The sequence below is a fragment of the Mirounga leonina genome, unplaced genomic scaffold, assembly GCF_011800145.1.
Source record: "Mirounga leonina isolate KUSES-001 unplaced genomic scaffold, KU_Mleo_1.0 Mir_115, whole genome shotgun sequence".
NCBI lineage: Eukaryota > Metazoa > Chordata > Mammalia > Carnivora > Phocidae > Mirounga > Mirounga leonina.
Genome location: NW_023270268.1, coordinates 63,380,463 through 63,405,074, shown reverse-complemented (window position 1 = coordinate 63,405,074; position 24,612 = coordinate 63,380,463). Strand labels below are relative to the sequence as shown.

General features: G+C 40.2%; 1 protein-coding gene across 5 annotated transcripts in view; it reads left to right on the top strand.

Moving 5' to 3' along the window:
* PLD1 (phospholipase D1) overlaps nucleotides 1-24,612 on the top strand; it is a 191,977-nt gene that overhangs the window by 73,442 nt on the left and 93,923 nt on the right. For all 5 annotated transcript variants that reach the window (XM_034998945.1, XM_034998928.1, XM_034998938.1 and 2 more), the window contains exons 7-11: nucleotides 6,680-6,738; nucleotides 8,636-8,728; nucleotides 17,765-17,917; nucleotides 18,981-19,130; nucleotides 19,821-19,904. In XM_034998945.1, the coding sequence (XP_034854836.1) occupies nucleotides 6,680-6,738; nucleotides 8,636-8,728; nucleotides 17,765-17,917; nucleotides 18,981-19,130; nucleotides 19,821-19,904 (539 nt within the window). The remainder of the gene's footprint in view (nucleotides 1-6,679; nucleotides 6,739-8,635; nucleotides 8,729-17,764; nucleotides 17,918-18,980; nucleotides 19,131-19,820; nucleotides 19,905-24,612) is intronic.

The window sequence follows — 24,612 nt, the reverse complement described above, 5'->3', positions numbered from 1 at the left end:
TTTCTTCCCTTCTAGGCCTCAGGAACACACATCTTTGAAAGAGTATAACGAGTAAGGATGTTACTGCTATTATGTCCAATTGCATAACTCCTATTGCTACGGCTAAAAATGCTGCTCCCTGTTGTGTCTCTGAAGTCAAATATGCTGTTTTCTTTAATAGAGAGTTATTTAAATGTGTACTAGTACCAGTATGCAATGATTTTCCATTTGTTTTACTCTTCTGCCTGCCTGTGACTTTGCCAGTGCTATTTCTTTTGGCTCCAGAACAGTAATTGCTGAGTTTATTCTGCTCTTTCTACGTGTAATACTACATTTTGGGTTCTAATGTTGATTACAGAATGTGTGCATTTTCTTAAATGTTCGTTTTAATTTATTTTCCAATCATAAAAATCTTTCCAGAGTAGAGCCATGTTGTATCTAGAAATTCTAGAATGTCTTCTAAACATTTCCTTTGAAAGGGAAAACGTGGTTACAGCTGACCCAAATATATGTTCCTCCACATTTTTGATGGCAACTTATTTACCCCAAGAATGGAATTCTCCAGAATGATTCAGACATAGGATACAATTTGATCTATCTTAATTTTCTAACATTATTGAACTTTCACGTAATGTAATCTGGTCTAGAGACTAGATTTACAGGCTTTTGCCTCATATTTTGTGAAATTAGATTGGCATCTTTGTGTCTCCTTTGATAACTGTGAGAAATATTGCAACTCCAGTCTGTAAAATCATAGTAAAATTTATTTTTATACAATCACATATAATTAATTTATATTTTTATAAGTGTAAAACAAGCCTATTAGAAGTTAATTTGGGTTTTTATGCCAGAGACCATGGATCATAGGTCAAGAGATCAGATAGGATCATGTCTCTCATTTCCATAGAATTTCTTTTTTTTTTTTTTTTAAGATTTATTTATTTATTTATTTATTTGAGAGAGTGAGAATGAGAGAGAGTACATGAGAGGGGGGAGGGTCAGAGGGAGAAACAGACCCCCCGCCGAGCAGGGAGCCCGATGCGGGACTCGATCCTGGGACTCCAGGATCATGACCTGAGCCGAAGGCAGTCGCCCAACCAACTGAGCCACCCAGGCGCCCTCATTTCCATAGAATTTCAATGAAACCAGACATGAACAGCTTTTCTTATTTTCTTATAGTAATTGGTTAGGTTGGTATTTAGATCAGGAATTTTTTTCTCCAGGAGAGTGACTTTTTAAATTCCTTTTCTCCTCCTTGAGGTTCTGAAAAACACGTCTTCATGTTTTAGTGGATTTAACATCAGATAATTCCCTCAGGGATTATTGGTAATTCATGCTATTTTCTTTACTCATTTGTAAAATGGGGATAAATGTCTTTGCACTCTCCTCAAGGCATAAATATGTTTTTAAAAAAAGGGATGTGTTTACTGAATTGTAACATACAAAATCTCAAACAGAATTCCTTTTCTATTCTAAATTCTATTAGTGCTAGCTCTAGTACTGAACCCACTAGCTGAGCATTTTAATTAGTAACTGGAAAATGCTTAGCTTGCAGGGAATTTAAAGGAAGAGTCATTAGGAACAGTAAATGCACTTTTTTTTCCGGCTGAAGATTAAAATCTAGAAATGGAATGAAATGCATCATTTCCAGGAGAAGCATCCTAGGTTGATAGGGGTATTGCTAACTTCCGGTAAATCATTTGACTGTTGTAACTCAGATTCCTTACCTCCAAGAGGGTAATTTCAATCTAATCACCCTCTGGGAAGTAAGGAAATCAGAAGATAAGCATCCCACAGACTAATAATGAGTTCACCCATCCCTTGTTTTATAAGGTGAGTGAATTTAGTTTGAGGGGAAGAGTAGGTAAAGATGAATGAGGATGCACACAGTGTTTCCATGCCAACAAAGAAAAGCTGTACTGTTAAAAAGCTGCATCTACAAAGTAAGGGAAGTCTTGTCATTCTCATGATTGAGTTAAGAGTTGGGAAGAGTCCAGTCTCTCCGTTTCCTACATTGATGAGATGCCTTCTCTTTTCTCTGGGGCTGTGTTCACTGTCTGACCTGGAAGGCAGGCTTTCCTGGAATAGGTGAGCCAACCTCCTACCCCCCCAAAGGGCACTGCCCAACCCAATGCTCTTGTCTCCCTTGCTTCTGAGAATTTCCCCCTTGGGCACTTGCTTGGGAATTTTGCTACCTCAGGCATAAAGGGGACCTGTGAACACCCCCCTTCCCTTCCAGTACAGAGATGAGGTAGAGGAACAGTGTATGCATGATTGCCAGGTAATTTCCAGGGTTTGTTGTTACTCCTTGGGCTAATTGCTTGTCCCTTGTCATTGGAACTTTACTTACTTCTTTGCCTAATATTTATTTGTACTTTGCCCAAGTTCCTTTGGGAAAAAAATATATTGATTAATATATTATTCAAGAGATCAGTAAGCCCTGTGGAGCATTGTCCAGCTAAATTGATCATTAAATTCATGTTCTTGAGACTCACCTGGGCAAATAGAGAATGGAATTGTTATCATCACTAAGGATGCACTGAGAAGTGTGGACAACACAATCTTTGTTCAATTTCACATTGTGTTATTTGGGTTTGCTTTTAAATTGAACTTGCCACATTAGTTTTAATTTGATAAATCTGTATTAGAGCGTATATTGCCAGAGATTTTTTTTTTTTTTTTTTTTTTTTGGTCTGTACCAGGGCTAGTTGTTTCTTGAAATCTCTCCCTAGTCAAAATAAGTGATTAGGATAATTTTAAATTTTATACTGGTGCACAACTTTAGATTTTCTGCATTACTAATGTATTTTTTATTTAGATGAAATTCTTTACACTTAGCAATTTTATTGTGATATTCTGAAGTTATGATTTCTGAATTATTTCAAAGAATACTTCTGCTGTCAACTCAATGATAAGAGCCATATGAATAAGAAACTATCCAGGTATTAGATAAATGGTTTCCTTGATTTTTGCTTTTCATTTTCTGTTCTTCCATTTAACTGTTCGGTAGCTTTGCATATAGATTAGTTACACTTCTGTAGTAGTTTCTTCCAGGGTAAACTAGGATTGATGTTTTCTCTTTGCTCCCTAGAGATAAAATGACAGGTTGTGGCTTAGGGTTTTAAAACATTTTGGATTCTATTCTCAGAGTCTGCAGTGTCCCTTCTAATAACTTACGCGTTACTGTATTTTCCAATTAGAAGCATTTCCACAAATCAGATTAAAAAAATATGGTACTTATACAAGAAATGAAACGTAAAGACTATAAAATCTTTATAAAAATTTAATGTGAGGATATGTTTGATTTGGGGTTTTTAAGTCTTTCTGAATTTTTTCTAAAGATTTTCTTTATTTGAGAGCGAGTAAACGAGAGAGTGAGAGAGAGAGAGAGGAAGAGAAAGAGAAAAAACACGAGCAGGGGAGGGGCAGAGGGAGTGGGAGAAGCAGACTCCCTGCTGAGCAGGGAGCCTGATGTGGGGCTTGATCCCAGGACCCCGGGTTCATGACCCGAGCTGAAGGCAGACGCTTAATGGACTGAGCCACCCAGGCGCCCCAAGTCTTTCTAAATTTAATTTTTAATTTTTAAATTTTAATTGTATTTTTTTTACTGTGTTCAGTTAGTCAGCATATAGTACATCATAAGATTTTGTTGTAGTGTTCAACAATTCGTTAGTTGCGTATAACACCCAGTGCTCATCACAACACGTGCCCTCCTTAATACCCATCACCTGGTCACCCCATCCCCCTTCCCCCCTCCCCTCTAGAACCCTCAGTTTGTTTCCCGGAGTCCAGAGTCTCTCATGATTTTGTCTCCTTCTCTGATTTCTTCCCATTCAGTTTTCCCTCCCTTCCCCTGTGGTCCTCTGCTCTATTCCTTATGTTCCACATATGAGTGAAACCATATGATAATTGTCTTTCTCTGCTTGACTTATTTCACTTAGCATAATCCCCTCCATGTTGATGCAAAGGGTGGGTATTCATCCTTTCTGATGGTTGAGTAATATTCCATTGTATATATGGACCACATCTTCTTTATCCATTCGTCTGTTGATATGGCATCTCGGCTCCTTCCACAGTTTGGCTATTGTGGACATTGCTGCTATGAACATTGGGGTGCATGTGCCCCTTCTTTTCACCTACATCTGTATCTTTGGGGTAAATACCTAGTAGTGCAATTACTGGGTCGTAGGAAAACAGTATGGAGGTTCCTCAAGACGTTAAAAATAAGTGTTTCTGAATTTTAAATACTTCCTCAAATAACCCTAAGAAAGAAATGGAAGCATTTAATTGGGTAAGGACTGACAGCAGTGAGAGATTTATAATTTTTTGCTCACAAGGTTAATACTAGATTATTTCCAATCACATACACAAAACTTTAAAGGAAAACTGTTAGGTTTCATTTTATTAATCCCATTTATAAGCCTAGATCAAATGCCATTTCTTCTTAGGTGTCACATCAGCTTGGGAACCTTCCCTCTGTAACTGCTTTGACATGTCATTGTTGTGGTTCTGCCCACAGAACTTTGTTGATGTGGAGTATTTTCTGTATCTGGTCTCCCCTCTGCTTCCTGATGCCAGGAGCATATCTTCTTGATTTTGAATTTTCTGTTAATGCTGTTATTGACATGGTGTACAACCATTGGTAGATCTGGGCCTACTCTGCCTCCTTTTAAAGAAAATTCTGTCATTTGGGAGCAGAATAATGTCTAACTCTAGCTGTTTCAAGTAATACATGAGGCAAAACTCCTGCATATGCTGAGAATTATGTAATGTCCACTGGTTTTCCCCTTTGTGCTTTCATGTTTTCATCTAACACTCATGGTGAATGATTTACTGCTTTTGCAGCTTTGTTTTGAGGATACTGTCTGGTCTGACTTAATTCTGAATCTATCCCTTGCTAATTACATTATCTTGGACAGTTTTTTAAAAAGATTTATTTATTTATTTTAGAGAGAAAGCGCACATGGGGGTGAAGGGGGTAGAGGGAGAGGGAGAGAGAGTCTTAAGCAAACTCTGTGCTGAGTGTGGAGCCCAACTTGGGGCTGGATCTCACGACCCTGAGATCATGACCTGAGCTGAAACCAAGAGTTAGATGCTTAACTGACTGTGGCACCTGGGTGCCTCTATCTTGGACAATTTATTTAACTTCTCTACACCAGGGGTTGGTAAACTATGGCCCATGGACCAGATCAAGCCCACTGCCTATTTTTGTATGGTCCATGAGCTAAGAATAGTTTTTACATTCTTAAATGTTTGAAAAAGTCTTAAAAAATAATATTTCATGACATAAAAATTATATTGAATTTGTATTTTATTTTATTTTTTATTTTTTTTTAAAGATTTTATTTATTTATTTGACAAAGAGAGATACAAGCAGGGGGAGGGGAGAGGGAGAAGCAGGCTTCCCGCGGAGCAGGGAGCCCGATTTGGGGCTCTATCCCAGGACCCTGAGATCATGACCTGAGCCGAAGGCAGACGCTTAACGACTGAGCCACCCAGGCGCCCTGAATTTGTATTTTAGTATGCATAAATTAAGTTTTAATGGAATACAGCCATGCTTGTTCATTTATGTATTGTTCATGGCAGCTTTTATGCTATAATAGTAAATGTATGCAATTCACAAAGCCTAAAATTTTTATGTCTGACTCTTTGCAGAGAAAGTTTGCCTATCCCTGCTCTAAGCCTCAGTTTCCTCTTCTGTACAATGAGAAAAATAGCACCTATTTCAGAGAGATTTGAGATAATGTGTGAAAAATGCTTAGTTCAGGGCCAACAGATAGATATTAAGCACTCAGTAAATGTTAGCTGTTGATGTCATCATAGTATTTGTAGTTTTTATCTTCCCTTAATTTATATGGTATGGATGGGCCTGAAATTCTCTTCCTTTTCTACTCACTAAAAATAGAATTATTTTTATATTATTCTTATGTAAAATGATTTTATTTCTTTTTTTAGAGTGTGGGTGGGGGGGAGGGTCAAAGGGAGAAGGAGAGAGAGAATCTCGAGCAGACTCCCCACTGAGCATGAGCCTGATTCGGGGCTCGATCTCACAACCCTGAGATCATAACCTGAGGCAAAATCAAAGAGTCAGACAGTCAACCAACTGAGCTACCCAGGCGCCCCTTATTGTATTTCATTTGTATGAAAATATTCTGGTATTCCTGATGTTCAAAGATCTCCCCAAACTCCCTTTAACCTACTCTACCATTTAATTTTACATTACTCTCTTCATCTTACTCGCTGTAGCCCAACTGTACATCCAATGACCTTTTTACACCTTCCCTGTCCTCTCTCCCCCTTCATCTTCCATTTCCACATGGCAAATCTAGTCTACCTCCCAGACCCTGGCGCCAACATCACTGCCTTCACACAACACTATTTGTGCCTACACTATGCCACACAGTCCTCCCTCCCCAACAACAGAAACACAGACGAATTTTGGGAGTAAAATCTCTCTTTGCGACTTTCTTGAGCATTCATTCTCTACATTTGAGAGCGCACATCACTCTCTTGGTTGTGTCTTAATTATGTATACACTTCTAATCTGTTCTTTCAGGGCAATGCCATTGTTTTGATCTGTGTAGTCCCCCAGATTGTGTTGACACATAGCGGTATCTAATGCCTGTTTTTTTTTTCTTTCAAATGTCTAAATTTATCTCTTTCTGCATTTCTAAAGTATGGATTTTTGGCCTCTTTTCAGACAGAGTTCCTTGGCATAAGCCAGCTGTCTTTCATCCATGATTTGGGACCAAAGGGCATGTAAGTTCCAGTGTTGCATGTTAAAAGAAGTGTGAAAGTTGATAAACATCATCATTTGATTTACCGGCATGCCATGGTGACAGAGCTTACCTGACTTTACTACCTGTTCCTTTTATTCCCGACAGAGTCAGAGCCACTTGGGAAATCTGTTTATACACAGTGCTACCTTGCTCTATTGAACAAGGGTAGCAACTGCCCCACCCTCTTTCTTTATGTGCTTACAGCACAGGTTTCCTCTGGCCCAACATTAGGAATGTTTAATACAGGTAGCAAATATGGTATGGGGGAGAAAGCATTAGAAATAAATATACTGTGTTGTATATTTGAAAGTCACTAAGAGAACCGCTCTTAACAGTTCTCATCACCAGAAAAAAATTTATAACTACGTATGGTGATGGATATTCACTAGACTTACTGGGGTGACCATTTTGCAATATATACAGATATCAAATTAATGTGTTGTATACCTGAAACTAGTATATGTTGTATGTCAATTATATCTCAACTTAAAAAATCAAATATACCAGATCCCTTCTTTAAATAACTTATAAAAGTTAGCTGTTAATCATTCATTTTCACGATTAAAAATAATACTGTGTAAAATTTATGTTAGGTAACAAGTTGAAATTTACTTAATGATTATTTTCCTTCCTAATGTGAGAGCTTAATGTTGTCAAGAGCTTAGCTTCTTTAAAGGGCCATATGCACCCCAATGTTCATAGCAGCAATGTCCACAATAGCCAAACTGTGGAAAGAGCCGAGATGCCCTTCAACAGATGAATGGATAAAGAAGATGTGGTCCATATATACAATGGAATATTACTCAGCCATCAGAAAGGATGAATACCCAACTTTTACATCAACATGGATGGGACTGGAGGAGATTATGCTAAGTGAAATAAGTCAAGCAGAGAAAGTCAATTATCATATGGTTTCACTTATTTGTGGAATACAAGGAATAACATGGAGGACATTAGGAGAAAGAAGGGAAAAATGGGGTTGGGGGTTTGGAGGGAGAGATGAACCATGAGAGACTATGGATTCTGAGAAACAAACAGGGTTTTAGAGGGGAAGGGGGGGGGATTGGTTGGCCCGGTGATGGGTATTAAGGAGGGCACGTACTGCATGGAACACTGGGTGTTATACGAAAACAATGGATCGTGGATCACTACATCAAAAGCTAATGATGTATTGTATGGTGACTAACATAACATAATAAAATTAAAACTACAAAAAAAAAAAAAAAGAGCTTAGCTTCTTTAGACCTAAGAGCATTGTTAGTAGTGGTTTTAATTTTTTTCTTTTGTTAAGCCATTAGTATTATAGCCTTTCTTGTCCTATCTTTCAAAATCAAGATATTTCTCTTTCCAAAGCTCTAATAGCTGTGCTCTGTTCCTTTGGTATGGCTTGGTCCTAGAACTGTAGGTAAAAGGATGAGGAGTATTTGGGAACCTGTGGGCTCAGGTTTTCTGGTGATGAGAACTGTTAAGAGCGGTTCTCTTAGCGACTTTCAAATATTTAAACAGGGAACCAGTGGTCTCAACAGCAGCTGAACCGTCCCTGTCCAGGCCTTTGGCAATTGTGGGGTCTTTTTCAGCTTGTCACAATGACTGGAGGGCACAGTCAGCATATGGAGCCAGAAGCCAGACCGCTTAAGGTCCTGCAGTGTGTGCAGGAGAATTTTGCTGCCTCCAATCCGACCAGGTGCTTTTAGAGTTCAGCTGCTAGAGTATCCAGCCTAGTGAATGTCACATTGAGCTATCTGAGGGTGAAGAAGGAAGGAGAGGAAAGTGACATGAGAATGAAGCAGTTTATTTAGTCCCAAGTCATGAGGCTATATCAGCGAAGTGCGAGTTGGAAATTTGAAGATGCTGGGTTAACTTGATTTCTCTTTCAGAGAAGGTATGATAATGAAAAGATCTGGGGGACACAGAATACCAGGCCTGAATTGCTGTGGTCAGGGAAGAGCCTGCTACCGCTGGTCAAAAAGGTAGGTCTTAGCAACTTTGTGTGTTTGTTTTAATAAACTGGATATTTGGGGAATTTTCACACTAGTTTTCAATTATAAATCAGTTATATATCCTTTGAAAGTCATGGCAGAGCAAACTTTAAATTATTTTCAGTTCCAGGTTTCAGCATCCATGTCAACATTCTAACTCAAACCTGAGCTTGTAGGCAGAGTGTGCAAATTTTATTATATACATAAAAACCCAGTGGGCAATAGAACTCAAACATTGGTCAGCCAAAGAACATATACAAATGGCCAATAAGTACAAGTAGATATCTCAACAGCACTATATAAGGGGAATACAGCTCAAAACCATAGTGGGGTCCAACTTCACACCCACTAGGATGGCCATCATGAAAAAGATACGCAATAACAAGTGTTGTTGACAAGGATGTAGAGAAAATGGAACACTCCTACATTGCTGGTAGAAATAGAAAATGGTGCAGCCACTCTAGAAAACAGTGCAGTAGTTCCTCAAACATAGGAAGTGGGATTACCAGGGCACATGGTAACTCTAGGTATTTACACAAAAGAATTGAAAAAAATGTGTCTGTATCAAAACTTGTAGAAGAACTTTCATAGCAGGATTATTCAGAATAGCCAAAAGGTGTGAGCCATCCAGATGTCCATCACCTGATGAATGAGTAAACAAAATGTGGTATATCTGTACCACAGTGGAATATTATTTGGCCATAAAAAAGAATGAAGATTAATGGATATGTGGTTTCTTTCCGGTTTGATGAAGATATATGGTTGTATAACTTTTTGAATATATTACAAACCACTGAACTATATACTTTTAAAGAATGAGTTTTACAGCATGTGAATAAAATATTTAGAAATTTTTAATGAAAAAAAAAGAATGAAGTGCTAATTCATGCTATATCCTGAATGAATCTCAAAAATATGCTAAGTGAGGGGCGCCTGGGTGGCTCAGTCGGTTGAGCGACTGCCTTCAGCTCAGGTCATGATCCTGGAGTCCCGGGATCGAGTCCCGCATCGGGCTCCCTGCTCGGCAAGGAGTCTGCTTCTCCCTCTGACCCTCCTCCCTCTCGTACTCTCTGTCTCTCATTCTCTCTCTCGCAAAAAAAAAAAAAAAAAAAATATGCTAAGTGAAAAAAAGCCAGACACAAAAGGCCACATATTATGATTCCATTCATATGAAATGTCCAGAATAGACAAATCTATAGAGACAGAGTAGATGAGTGGTCTCCGGAGGCTGGGAGGAAAGGAGAATGGGAAGTGACTGCTAATGGATATGGGGTTTCTTTTGGGTGGTGACAATATTCTGAATTAGATATTAGTGGTGATGGTACACAACTTTACAAATATACTAAAAAACCACTGAACTGTATACTTAAAAAATAAACTAAAAAAAAGAAAAATCGGCCAGACTTCAGGGATGATAATTTTAGACTTACATTTGTGAGGATGTATATTGTGCTGTGTGATATAGACAGAGAACTTTAATTCCTATCATGTGTCCTACGCAACCAAAGACTCCTGTGGATCAGTATTCTCATCTGATTCTTATTTGTGTCCTCAAAGCACTTATCACAGCGTTTTGAATGTAAGAGACAATAGTTGTTTGTTAATAATAATACTTCACTGGGATTTTGGAAAAAATACTAAGAAGTATATATTTCCCCAACCTTGAAAAAGTTATATGAGCTCATGTGTACATATGAGACTGAGCTAAGTGTATATTAAAAATATATAAACTCTGAACTAAGATTTACCTTTAAACATTTTTAAGGTACACTACCAGCTAAAAACACCATTAAGTCAGGCTCTTATTTTCTCAAAGATTTTGAAAGGATGGAAGAAATTACAGGGAAAAGATGAAGAGATTAGAGAAAATTGAAAATTTCTGTGTTCCAGTAAAACAGTTTTACTGAAATAAAAAAAGGAAGTAGTATACTAGAAAATATGTGCTTTCAAATAAACTTCTGTAACTTACATAAGCACACAGTAGGGCCCTGGTGCAGATTCCTCCTGAGCACCCCCCCCCCACCCCCCCCGCATCGGCTTTAGCTAAGGTAGCTAGCTGCTGGGGGCCAGTTACAAGGTTTCAAAAGGCAAACACTTGCAAGTCTTTGACTGCAGACACTCTGGGCAGTTAGGGTCCGCCTGCGTGCGTGCAGAGCAGACTGGAAGTGTTCACAGCCCCCAGGAGCAGTCCTTAGCCAAGAGCTGGCAGGCATCCTGCCCTGGCAGCCCTCTGGTGGGGTGGTTCTGCCAGAAGCTCTGCACTGTCTCCAGAGTCCCCTGGCAGGTGTGCAGCCCAACTGCCCACAATAAAGGACATGAAAACACAACACATCCTCACTGGCTCCTTTCCTCCTCCTCCTCCTTCCCTGCCAGGGCTCCTAATAACTCCCTAATATGCCCCTTTATGAACGACTTTTACTTACCTCCTTGTCTCAGAGTAGACTTGTGGGCCAACCGACCTGAGCCATCGACTCAAGAAATGGAAGCCTTGGTCTGGTCCATGCAGTCATTTATTGAGTGCCTAATGTTTGCCAGGTTGTGTGCTAGCTCCTGTAAAAACCAAAGTCCCTGCCCTCGAGCTTTACTAGAGGAGAAAGGAAGACAGTGACGAAGCTGACAAGCAGTGTGAACGGTGTCCGTGCAGCTGTGACTGGAAGGCAGTGGGATGGTGAGGGACTTGAGGAACCGGGGCGGGGGTGGGGGGGTGACTTTAGCTCCCCGTGTCAGGAAACTGCTGTTGGAGTTAAAACCTCCATGAGAAGGGGCAGCCAGAAAAGATGGGGGCCAGACTTGGTTATATAAAAAAACCTAGCTCCCTCGCATCTTAAACTTGGGATTAAATCAGGCTTCAACCAGGACAATCTAAAGAGATATGATCCTCCCTGGAATGAAATGTGTCATCGTTTTAAATTGTGTAAATCTTTCCACGAAGATTGAAGCTTTGGTTCCCCATTAATAAGTATTTCCTGAGTTACGTTTGTGGGTGATAAAGTATCAGTACCAAATAAAATGAGAAGATACAGCTGACAAAATTAGTTTAGAAATTTTCTCATGGTAGAAGCTATTAGTATCTAAATAGGAGTCACTTTTAAGGATGACACGTTTATAACTCTTTTTAATTTTTGTACCCATATAAAGCATTCTGGTCACTTTCTCATTTATGCTACATTGACAAATCAAGGTAAAGCAAATGGGGCAATTAAACTTTAAATCAAGTCTCATGATAACCTTGTCTTAGGGACAAGTAAAAGGAAAAAAAAAAAAAGACAAACACGGCAAACATTTCTTCCCACAATTTAAAACATCTGCTTAAACAACCGATCTGTTGAGCAACTTCTCTGCATCAGGTGGTGGACTAGATAAGTTTCTTATCTCAAATAATGTCTGAGGGGAAGGAGATACATAAATTTTAAGAAATAAGTGTAGCATTTATTTTGCTGAACTTTGAGCTATACCAGGAATCCTACAGACAGTGAACAAGCAGACAGGTAATTCCAGTGAAATGTCATGAGGAAGCGAAACACGCTGGAACGGAACGGTGGGGTGGGGTGGGGCCAGCTTTTTAAGATTGAGTAGCCTGGGAAGGCCTCCCTGGGGAGGAGTGTCTCAGCAGAGAGATAATAAACAGGAAAGGACCGTCCCTGGGAGGATCTGGAAGAAATCATTTCTAGGTAGAGGAATAGCACAGGTAGGAGCCCAGAGAACAACCTGGGCAAATCTGAGGAACAGCCAGACCTTGGGGGTGGGAGAGAACAGGAGGAGGTGAGGCTGAGAAGACCGGCTCCGGTGGTGTGTTTGCATTTTAGTAATGGCAAGGAGTGGCCTGGGCAGGAGGCATCTTGTTCGAATGGACTCTGATCTCACCTACTTGAGAACAAGAGTGTTTGTAAAACTGCCTAGTTATTGGTGTGAGGCGTAGTGCTGAGCAATGTATGTGAATCATCTCTGTTATTTCACACAAACACGGATGAGCTGGGCATCACTGTTGCCCTCATTTTATGGATGGAATCCTCAGGCTCAGTTACCCAAGTTCACACAGTCGGGCGGGTGGCTGAGCTGGAATCGGAGCCCAGGGAGGATGACTGGTAGTTAGGCGCTTACTCCCTGTGCAGCTAGTGCTGACTTCCAGAAGATGGGTTGACCAATTCCTTTCTTGATGCATATCCTCTCCTTAAAGAAAAAAAAATCTGACAAAAGAGAGAAATGAAAAAGATCAGAAGAGTTTTAATGAATGGCCTAATTAAGAAGAGCTTTATATAAGGCCAGGAGTCAATTTACTCTGATATCTAATGACTATTAAAAAGAATTCATGACCAAAACAAAAATTATTATCTTTGGCATTCAGCTTTCAAAATCCAGCTACCATCCAGCTTGGGTGGCTCGGTCGGTTAAGCATCCAACCCTTATCTCAGCTCAGGTCTTGATCTCAGGGTCATGAGTTCAAGCCCCGTGTTGGACAACACACTGGGCATGGAATCTCTTTAAAAAAAAAAAAAAAAAAAAATCTAGCTGTTACTACTAAACTCTTCTGTATTTCCAGGCTGCCCCATCTTGGAGGGGCAGGGAAGGAATGCACGTAGGAGACCACATGAATGGCACCCCCAGTGCTGACCAGTGCTCACCCCAGAGTACACCCAGCCATCCCCTTGCCATTGCTGAACAAGGCTGTTGATAGCCTATACAGAGCCTCTGTGCCAATTAGAGAAATGTACCCATTTCTGCAGGATGACACAGCCAACATCACAGCCCCCTACACCAGATGTCCTGGGGTAGGGCCTATCTGCACATTGGTACCTTGTGGCCTGTCCCTAAGGCCATGTTTTGCCGTCTTTGTCCTGGTGGTTGTGCCACCAGCCTCTGCTCTCAGAAACATTTCTGAGATTTGTTCTGTAATGCCAGTCCTGGGAGCTGGTACACCTGGATAGGGGTCGCCCCACCGGCATCCCGCACCGGGGTCCCCGGTGTGGCGCTCTGGTGAGAGCTGGCTCTGCTGCCATTGGGGTGTGCTTGACGTCGAGGCACACGTTCACAAGTCTGCTGTGTTTGACTTTCTTCTCAGATTGGCAAGCCTGACAGCTGTGGTTTTCACAGCCTCTGGCTCCTTCCCAGCCAGCAGGATAGCACGGCAGCGCTCTGGGCCTGCGCCATGCCTTGTGCCCGCTGACTTGTCCCGCAGGTGCAGCCAGGGGAAGGGACTGCAGCTAAAGAGGGAACTTGAGCAGATATGTGATCCGCCCCGCACTCTTTTATCCTGACCTGAGGTTTATCGTGATAGGCAGCTTCTTGTCTGCACTCATAACTCAGGCCCTCTGAACCGCTCAGTCCTCGTTTATATCATGGCTTGGGCATTTACACTGAGGAGTGTTAGGAGAATTCTTACAAAATGCAGAATTCCTGCATTTGCTGACAATTACTGACAGTGTTATCCATTATACTACTCAGTTGCCCGCTGTTAGGTCCCAAATGAGAAACTTCCTTTAGAATTTAATTTTTGGGGGGGATACCTTTTTATTTCTGTAATTTATTCACTGGGTAAGAAAAACCAGGAAGCTCAGACGCGTGATGGCAGGCCATCGCCATAATCATGTTAACGTTGTGGTTCGGTATTTGCTTTCTGTGACCTTAATGTTTTTCCTTTTGTTAACCATGTCACATGTAGGTCCTTCACTGTTAGTTATCCTAAATCCATCCCATCCCCTTTTATTGGGAAGAAGCCAGCCTATATGTTAAGAAACAAATGAGTGAAATGAAACTAGGTGGAAACCAACATAGATTTGTGTGTGTTAAATCCCAAACTCTAAAGCCACTAAATTGTAATGTGGTTAGCAATTCATTAGCAATTTATTATAGATTTTTTTTTAGATGCTGACTTCCCATGTCACATTTACAATATTACTTATGTTCAGGTGTTCTGGCCTTTCCTGTTCTATAATGTGCTTTATTTTGTCTGATACTTGATACAGTATGCCCACTGTTATTTTATTGTTATGGACTGACTTATTTGATTACTACACAACCGTAAGTAAATGTGATCATATGGTGTTACAGACAGCATGACACAGTTGCCATTTGCATTCATTTTAAATCAATCCCATATGGTCTTGCTCTTCTCACTGTCATTGTCCTGCCTGTCCTCCACATCCTTACTCAAATGTCATCTGAGCATGGGCATCACCCATGAACTTGTTAGCAATGCAAAATCTCAGGCCCTGCCCCAGACCTACTGAATCAGAATCTGCATTTTATTTTTATTATTTTATTACTATTATTTTTCATTGAAGTATAGTTGGCATATAATACTATATTCGTTTCAGGTGTACAACATTGTAATTCAACATTCATATACGTCATCAAATGCTCACTACGATACATATAGTTGCCATCTGTCACCATGCAGAGTTATTAAAATATCATTGACTATATTCCGTGTTCTGGACTTTGCATCCGTCTGACTTATTTATTTTACAACTGGAAGTTTGTACCTCTTAATCTCTTTCACCTGTTTGCCCATCCTTCCACCCATCCCTGCTCTGGTACCCAATAATTTGTTGCCTGTATTTATGAGTCTAGTTCTGTTTTGCTTTGTTTCGTTGGTTGGTTTTTGTTTTTAGATTCCACATATAAGTGAAATCATATGGCATTTTGTCTTTTCCTGTTTGACTTCTATCACTTAGCATCATACCCTCTCTAGGTCCATCCATGTTGTTGCAAATGGCAAGATCTTTTTTTAATGGCTAATATTCCACCACATTTTCTTTATCCATTCATCAATAAGTTACTTCCATATCTCAGCTATTGTAAATAATGTTGCAATAAATGTAGGGGTGCATACATCTTTTTGAGTTAATGTTTTTGTTTTCTTCAGGTAAATATTCCAAAAGGGGAAATGCTGGATCATTTGGTATTTCTATCTTTATTTTTTGGAGGAACCTCCATACTGTTGTCCATAGTGGCTGTACCAATTTACATTCCCACCAACAGGGCACTAGGGTTCCCTTTTCTCCACATCCTCACCAATGCCTATTATTTCTTGTCCTTTTGATACTGCACCGACTCTGCATTTTAACAGGGTACCCATGTGAGGCATATTCACAGTAAAGTATAAGAAGAGTTGTTCTGTATTATTATTATTATTATTTTTTTAATTTTCTTGTCTTTTCTTTTTGTATTTTTTTTTTAAAGATTTATTTATTCATTTGAGAGAGCGAGAATGAGAGAGAGTACATGAGACGGGGGAGGGTCAGAGGGAGAAGCAGACTCCCCACCGAGCAGGGAGCCCGATGCGGAACTTGATCCCGGGACTCCAGGATCATGACCTGAGCCGAAGGCAGTTGCTTAACCAACTGAGCCACCCAGGCACCCAAGAAGAGTTGTTCTGTATTATTGTAATAGCTTGCTCACCTGCCACATTACAGTATCCCTCTTTATCCTTCAGACCTTTCTTTCTAGAACACAATTACAATGATATTCTCATCCTCTTCCTTGCCGAGGCATGAGGGTTCTCTTATTTAATAAGGATCCTGGTGTTTTTGTTAAAAACACAGATGGTCAGCCCTTTTTAATGGATCTGTGGTGGGGCCTGGGAAACTATTATTTTTTAACAAGCATCTCAAGAGCTTTTGATGGCAAAGCAAGTTTAGGAAACCCTGGTTCCATGCTATGAAATCAGCCTCCTGAGCATAGCCTTTAGACCCTCCTCAGTGTGGCCTTTGCCCATTTTCCCCACGCAATACTCATTTGCCCATTTTTCCTTACTATATTCCCTGAGACTCTGGCCTCACCAGACTTTCTCCCAACACATGCAGCATTTCCACACCTCCATGCCTTTGCCTGCTCTTCCCTCCTTGTGGGATGTACACCTTGGCCACCCTGCTTTGGGTTTTATTTGATTGATAGGATCCTTTCTGGCCTTGTTCAGATGCCACCTCTTTGGGACGGTGCCTCTACCTCTTTCTCTTAGTCAGAACTAAGGACTCTCCCCTCCTTATACCCATTACCTTTACCGTTTCTAGTATCTTCTTTGTGCCCCACTAGTCTAATAAGCAACTTGGAGAACATGTCTCATTTACCTCTGTGCTGTTTCTTTTTTTTTAAAAAAAAGATTTTATTTATTTGACACAGAGAGAGAGAGCACAAGCAGGGGGAGTGGCAGGCAGAGGCAGAGGGAGGAGCAGGCTCCCCACAGAGCAGGGAGAGCCCGATGCGGGACTCGATCCCAGGATCATGACCTGAGCTGAAGGCAGTCGCTTAACCAACTGAGCCACCCAGGTGCCCCTTCTGTGCTGTTCCTACCTGTTGAATACATACATGCTTCTGAGAGATCATGTCCTATTGAACATCATTTATTAATAATCCTTAAAACCACAAGTAATTTGAATTGAAAAACAGAATATGTGGAGTATTAGATGCTTACTGTTGTTTTTTTTTTTTTAAAGATTTTATTTATTTATTTGACAGAAAGAGACACAGCCAGAGAGGGAACACAAGCAAGGGAAGTGGGAGAGGGAGAAGCAGGCTTCCCGCGGAGCAGAGAGCCCGATGTGGGGCTCGATCCCAGGACCCCGGGATCATGACCTCAGCCAAAGGGAGACGCTTAATGACTGAGCCACCCAGGCACCCTACTGGGTTGTTTTAAAGGAGGATTTTTACCTCCTGAGAAACTTATTTGCCTCTTTTATGATGGTTTATTTTAGCAAACCTTTTTCCAACAGCCGAGGCTCCTGCTATACATCCTGCAAGCGCTACGTGCCCATATCAGGGACGTTCTTTCAGTCTATGCCATCAGTGTGTGAAAAACTAATGAAATACTTTGAATTGCTTGGTGCCAGTTCTTCTTAGAAAAACATAATAGACTTCTTATTAGTTTTTGGTTATTGTTGTTGTATAGCGATTTTTAAAAAACAAATCCCCTGTGTAAAAAATAAAATATCTGCAGCCTGCTAGAGTGTTTACTTAACTTGTCATAACTTGTTCTTTTTGTTTCAATAATCCAATGCAACTCTAAAAATATTTATTACCTTCTTACAGGTGGTTGATAGTGAAAGATTCATTTTTACTATATATGAAACCAGACAGTGGTGCCATTGCCTTTGTCCTGCTAGTAGATAAAGAATTCAAAATTAAGGTGGGGAAGAAGGAGACAGAGACAAAATATGGGCTCCGAATTGATAATCTTTCAAGGTAGAAATTTCAAGTATTTTTAAAAGATTTCTCTCAAAAACAAAGTTTTTCTCCCAACCTTGAGTGAAGAAGGAAGTAAAATAAATGTTAGAAAATTGTTATTTAGAACTCCTCTTCAATCAAAAATAATGAAACTACTTTTCTTTCTTATATATATATTTAAGTATAGAATATCCAATGTGCAACAGTCAGAATAAATAATCTTATGTGTTGATTTATGCATGTTTTAACAAAATGTATGCCTATTACAAAATTACTCAGTAATACCAATTTACCAAACAGATAACTTAAGGAGTGATAGTTTCATATTTTTAAAAAATAAAATTTTGCTTTATAAATTGATATCCTTTAATTAACAGGAACACATAAACAGTGATTTGATATACAAAAATTCTGTTTACACACAGGTTTTAAGAAAGAAATCTTGAAAGGATACTCAAGTGCACATTTACTATAGATTTTATTAGTGAGTGTGTGTGTGTTAATAAATGTTTCTTTCTGGAAGATGGTAGTTATGTAATATGTGTATATTTTTTCTCTGTATATACATTGGTTCTACAAAGTTCAGCCTCATGTATACAAATATAAATTTTTTCCTTTTCACACATTGACTAATATATATATTATAAATATATATATATTTATACACACACACACACACACCCTGTCTAATACACATTGGCATGTGTTGTGTGTGTGTATGTATTTGTATAAAAAGATGCTGAACTTCCTGATCTTCCCTGACAGTAGGAGGTTTAAGATGATCTCCCTCACAGCCTAGTATAGTTCTAGTCATAGTAAGTAACTTTATGCATGTTAGCATGAATGAATGAGTAAATAACCTGAAAATTTATTTTTGCTATATTGAATATAGTTTTAAATCCTGCCCAAAATGTTCAGAAGTCTGCTTTTTTGATATAAATAAGATGCTCTTTGCTTAAAATTTTCAACCTATGTTTACTGCAATACCAAAACAAAATGGCACATGTTTAATTGTTAAATATTTTTAAAGAGCCTGAACACAGAGTGATCATTCTTTTCCACACTTTGCTTTTCTTTGAAGGACACTTATTTTAAAATGCAACAGCTATAGGCATGCTCGGTGGTGGGGAGGGGCTATAGAAGAATTCATCCAGAAACACGGCACCAACTTTCTCAAAGACCATCGATTTGGATCATATGCTGCTATCCAAGAGAATACTTTAGCTAAATGGTAAGATCGTTTTACTCTAAGACTATTTTTTATAGTCATAGTATCTAATATTATAGCAGGCCTAAGTTCATCTGGAATCAGTTTTCAAAGCTGTGGAAACATATTCTGCATTATACTCGACAAGGGCCTTTCTTTATAGGACTACCTGAGCATAGATTAGTTTTCCAATTTTTGTATTCAAGATTTTCACAGTGAGGATTCAATAGCTAGCTTTAGATCTTGAAGTTTGATTTTAAAAGCTAACTTTTCCATTTTTTAAGGATGCAAATGGAATGTTTATTTAAGTTATCAGCTATAATTTAAGAATGAGAATTTACTTGCTAGGTATTTCTTTTAAATAAAATGCTTTGCATGTTTTCCTACCCACGGATTGGAAACTGGTCTGTTTTCAGTCTCAGACAAACAATGGTGTGAGTTCAACAGGATGAGAGAATTCATCTGACTCATGTGATGATGAGACCAGTTTGTTGTTCTCTCAGGGAATCCGGTCGCTTACTTCTGTCTCCTTACTGTACTTCCTGCACAGCAGACGGAAGACGGGATTTTCAATCCTTGGTCTTCAGTTATACAAAATAAACTGGTGGCTTTGTAGAGACTCAGGCAGTGGCTTTTATCTTTTTGCCATAAGATATGTTTCCTTTCTTTCTTTTCATAAAAAAAAATAAATGAAACAAAAAACTTGTCTTCCAGGTATGTTAATGCCAAAGGGTATTTTGAAGATGTGGCAAATGCTATGGAGGAGGCAGAAGAAGAGATTTTTATCACAGACTGGTGGTTAGTATTTATCCATGGGGAATTTGGTTGGAGGTCTCTGCAGTTAGACATGTAAAACAGTGTTGTGCTGTTCAGAATAGTACATTATGAAAATCAGCAGTACCCGTAGATGGTTTGGCCAAAGTCTCAACCAATTAACTCTAATAGCCTCAGTGAAAAGTCTTTTCAAAAAACTTGAACTCCAAATATCCTTAAGATATTTAGCTTAAACAATTTTGGGTTTTGTCTTTCTTTCTTCCTTTCTTCCTACCCCCTCCCTCTCCCTTCCTTCCTTCCTTCCTTCCTTCCTTCCTTCCTTCCTTCCTTCTTTCTTTTCTTTTCTTTTCTTTTCTTTTCTTTTCTTTTCTTTTCTTTTCTTTTCTTTCTTTTCTTTTCTTTTTTTTCTTTCTTAGATGTTATTTATTTATTTGTCAGAGGGAGAGAGCGCACAAGCAGGGGGAGCTGCAGGCAGAGGGAGAAGCAGGCTCCCCACTGAGCAAGGAGCCAATGTGGGGCTCAATCCCAGGACCCTGGGATCATGGCCTGAGCCGAAGGCAGACACTTAACCAACTGAGCCACCTAGGCATCCCTGTTTTTGTCTTTCCATTTGGAAATAGACACCCAAATATTCATCTTAGTAAAGATTATTTTGCAATGCAAATACAGTTTTAGAAGTGATAGAAAATAATCTTCCTTGGGTGCCTTCTTCATTTGGTATTTTAGTCCCCAGGTCTAGTGAATATACTTCTGAATTGTCCCTTTGAAGCTGGAATAGTTCCGTTTGTCTGTTACAGAATGACTAGGCCTGGTCAACATTTTTGGAAATATATCAGATTTCAACTTTTTGACCCCCTTTACAAATATCCATGAGAGTTACAATGCTTATCAGAGCCACTGGAAATCTCATACTCAGACTCATTTAGCTCTTGGTAAATTGTACTCTTGGAGTTGGTGTAGGCTTTAAAGTTTGACTTTAGTTCCAATTACCATCTGCCTGGACAGTTAAAACCAATTGCAGATGCCAAAATTGACTAGAGTGGAAATGAACATGTCTAAAATGTGTTTTCCTTCTAAGAATTTAGTTGCTGCAATGCTCCTTATTTTTCCCTTTCTTGTTTCCTTTCAAATACTATCTTACATATACACTTTGACAATCTCATCATAATTTATTTCCTCCTAGTTCTATATTTTGGGGAGAGGGGAGAGTAATTAGGAATATGAACTCATCCTCTTCTACTTTTTGCCTCAGTAATGTGGAAGTCTATAATTCTAGAGCATGCTTTCCCAACCTTGGCACTATTGACATTTTGAGCCAGATAATTCTTTTTTTTTGAAGATTTTATATAGTTATTTGAGAGAGAGAGAGCAAGAGAGAGAGCGCACAGATAGGGAGAGGGAGAAGCAGACTCCCCGCTGAGCGGGAAGCCCGATAGAGGGCTCGATCCCAGGACCTGATCGTGACCTGAGCTGAAGGCAGACGCTTAACCGACTGAGCCGCCCAAGTGCCCCTGAGCCAGGTAACTCTTTGTCATGGGAGGTTGTTCTGTGCATTGTGGGATGTTTAGCACCGTCAGCATGTCTGGCTTTCACCTACTAGATGCCAGTAGCAAACTCCTGGTTGCGATAGTGTCTTCAGACATTGCCAAATGTCCCCTGGAGGGTAGAGTTCTCTTGGTTGAGAATCGTTGATCTAGGGTCGATAGACAAAGTGTGTGATGGTCAGCATGTCTGTGAGCCTGTTTATTCTCATGTGTGTGGAGGAGCTAAATCTTGGCCTTTATTGTCACATTTTGTCTCTTCACTCAGTTACCAGGAATAAAAATAAGTTTCATACTTAGGAGCTGTTTCTTTGGTTGAATACTTTATAAACACTTACGAGAATAAATTAAAGCTTAATTTAGTACTATATTCCTTTAGATAATATTTCTGAAAGTTTGATGAAGACATGAGAAAGACTGAAGATAGTTTTTCCATTGAGCCCATATTTTCATGTTTTATTCAAGAAAATAATATCTCTTTTGAAGGTTCTGAACACTAAAATACAGGCTCCCATTTAAACATCTAAAGAGATGGAACCCTGACTATTTTCTGCTGTTGGAAAGAAAATAAACCAGGTTATTTCTTTTCTGTGACTGTCTAGGGTAACATCTTATTACCACACTCCCTTTGAAATAAAGCCTTCATTGTAACTTCCGTCATAACAGATGAAGAAAATTCTTGCCATGCAAGTATATTGCAAAAGAGAGCATTCAGAAACTTAACCAATACTGGTATGTCTAGTATTGGTATACTGAGAGAGTGAAAAGCATAGTTGGAAGATGCACTTGTCCTTTAGAAGCTTCTAATCTAATTCAAGAGATATCATATGCTTAAGTGTAAACTTAAAAACTGTACTGATAAGTTTATAAGATAATTAGTATGCAAACAGAGGTGGATGTAGTGAAATGAGAAACAACCTGGAACCTTCTAGTTCGTTCATTCATTTAACCACCCATTCAGTCAACTTGTTAACTTAGTCATTCCAGAGCTATTTAGTGAGCACCCACCCTGTGACAGGTGCTGAACTAGGCCATGTGTATATGAAGATGATTGAGAAGCAGCCCTCCTCTAGAACAAGAGAGAGTCAGGAAGTCATATGGAAAACCACAGATTGGGGAAAAGTGAGTGGTGAGGAGATTAAGACAGCAGAAGGCTGTAAAGAAGGAGGAGCCCTGAGGCGGGGCAATGCCTGAGCCTACAGGAGCTGTGGAGCCTTCACAGAAGAGAAGGCTGGCCTGGGGCTTGGTGATGGAGTTGACCAGAGGAAGACAGGTGAATGTTTTCGGCAGAGGGATAGCCAGGACCAAGGCATAGAAGTGTGAGAGTGCGCAGCAACTTGGGAGGAGGGTGGAGGCTGTTGATAGCTGAAGCATAGCATCCTTGGGGATGGAGGGTGGAGATGGCACCAAAGAGATGGGTCAGGGGGAAATTGTGAAGGGCAGTGGGGGAGCTGCTAAAGAGTTTGCACTTAGTGCTGTGGACACTGAGAACCACTGACAATTTTTAAGCATGGGGATGTCAGTCAGATTTGTTTTCTAAAAGGGATCATTCTGGTAATAGTGTAGAAGAGGAATTAAACAATGGCTGTAGAGCCCACTTGGCAAGCTACTGTTGTAGTCTAGGAGAGAAATGGTGAGGGTCTTTGCTCAGACCACCTTAGGGACCTAGCTATTACAGACAGGGCGAGTGGTTTCTAAGGCACAAAGTAACATTGACAATAACAGCTACTATTTGTTAAATTCTTACAAGTACCAGAGGCTATGTTATAGTTGTGAAAAGTGAGACCCATGAGGTAGGTAAGGAAACTGTCCACAGTCAGGCACTTGGCAGGTACCGGTGCTGGCTGGGACCCAGGTGTGTCTGCTCTAGAGTCCCTGTATCATGGAGCTGCCTCTCAGAGAGGGCCTGCTGCACTGCATGGTGTCTGAAATTCCTTTAATTTATTTATTTTTAAAGATTCTATTTATTTATTTGACAGGGTGAGTGAGTGAGAGAGAGAGAGAGAGAGTGCACGAGTGGGGGGAGGGTCAGAGAGACAAGCAGCCTTCCCCACTGAGTGCAGAGCCCAACATGGGGCTTGATCCCAGGACCCTGGGATCATGACCTGAGCCGAAGGCAGACACTAAACCGACTGAGCCACCCAGGTGCCCCTGCAGTTCCTTTTAGATCTGAAATTTTTTAAGAACAGATTGAACTGGGGCACCTGGGTGGCTCAGTCGTTAAGCATCTGCCTTCAGCTCAGGTCATGGTCCCAGGGTCCTGGGATCGAGCCCCGCATCGGGCTCCCTGCTCGGCCGGAAGCCTGCTTCTCCCTCTCCCACTCCCCCTGCTTGCGTTCCCTCTCTCGCTGTATCTCTCTCTGTCAAATAAATAAAATCTTTAAAAAAAAGAGGTGGCTTCGAGCTCCCTTGCCAAATTGCTCATTACTCTTAGGGCAGATCCAGAGACTGTGGCTTAGCTCAGATTTCCTCTTGATGGTGGTGGCTCTCATTACCACTGGGCAGCAGGGATGTGTGCAGCCAGCGTGTTGAGTGTTCGCCATAGTTGGTTCTTTATCCAGCCCATCAGGGGTAGGGGTGCAAGTGGGGTCTGCCACCGCCTCTGTGCTGAGCCTGTGCGTTAACCGTGTCAGAAATAGACAGGATTAGTAAAACCTAAGAATTTTAAAAAAGAGATTTTTCATGTTTTAAAAAATTTTTAATTTTAATTCCAGTATAGTTAACAGTGTGTTATATCAGTTTCAGGTGCACACTGTCGTCATTCAGCAGTTCTATGCATCACTCAGTGCTCATCATGATAAGTGTACTCTTGAATCCCTAACACCTGTTTACCCATTCCCCTACTCACCTCCCCTCTGGTAACCATCAGTTAGTTTGTTCTCTGTAGTCAGGAGTCTGTTTCTTGGGAGGCTCCTGGGGGGCTCAGTCGGTTGAGCAACTGACTCTTGATTTCGGCTCAGGTCATGATCTCAGGGTGATGGGATCAAGCCCTGCGTCAGGCTCCCTGCTCAGGGGGAGTCTGTTTGAGATTCTGCCCCTCCCCACTGCTTGTTTCCTCGTTCTCTCTTTCTCTCAAATAAATAAATAAATCTTAAAAAAAAAAAAAAAAAAAGCCGGGGTGGACGCTTGTGTGGCTCAGTCAGTGAAGCATCGACTCTTGATTTCAGCTCAGGTTATGATCTCAGGATTGT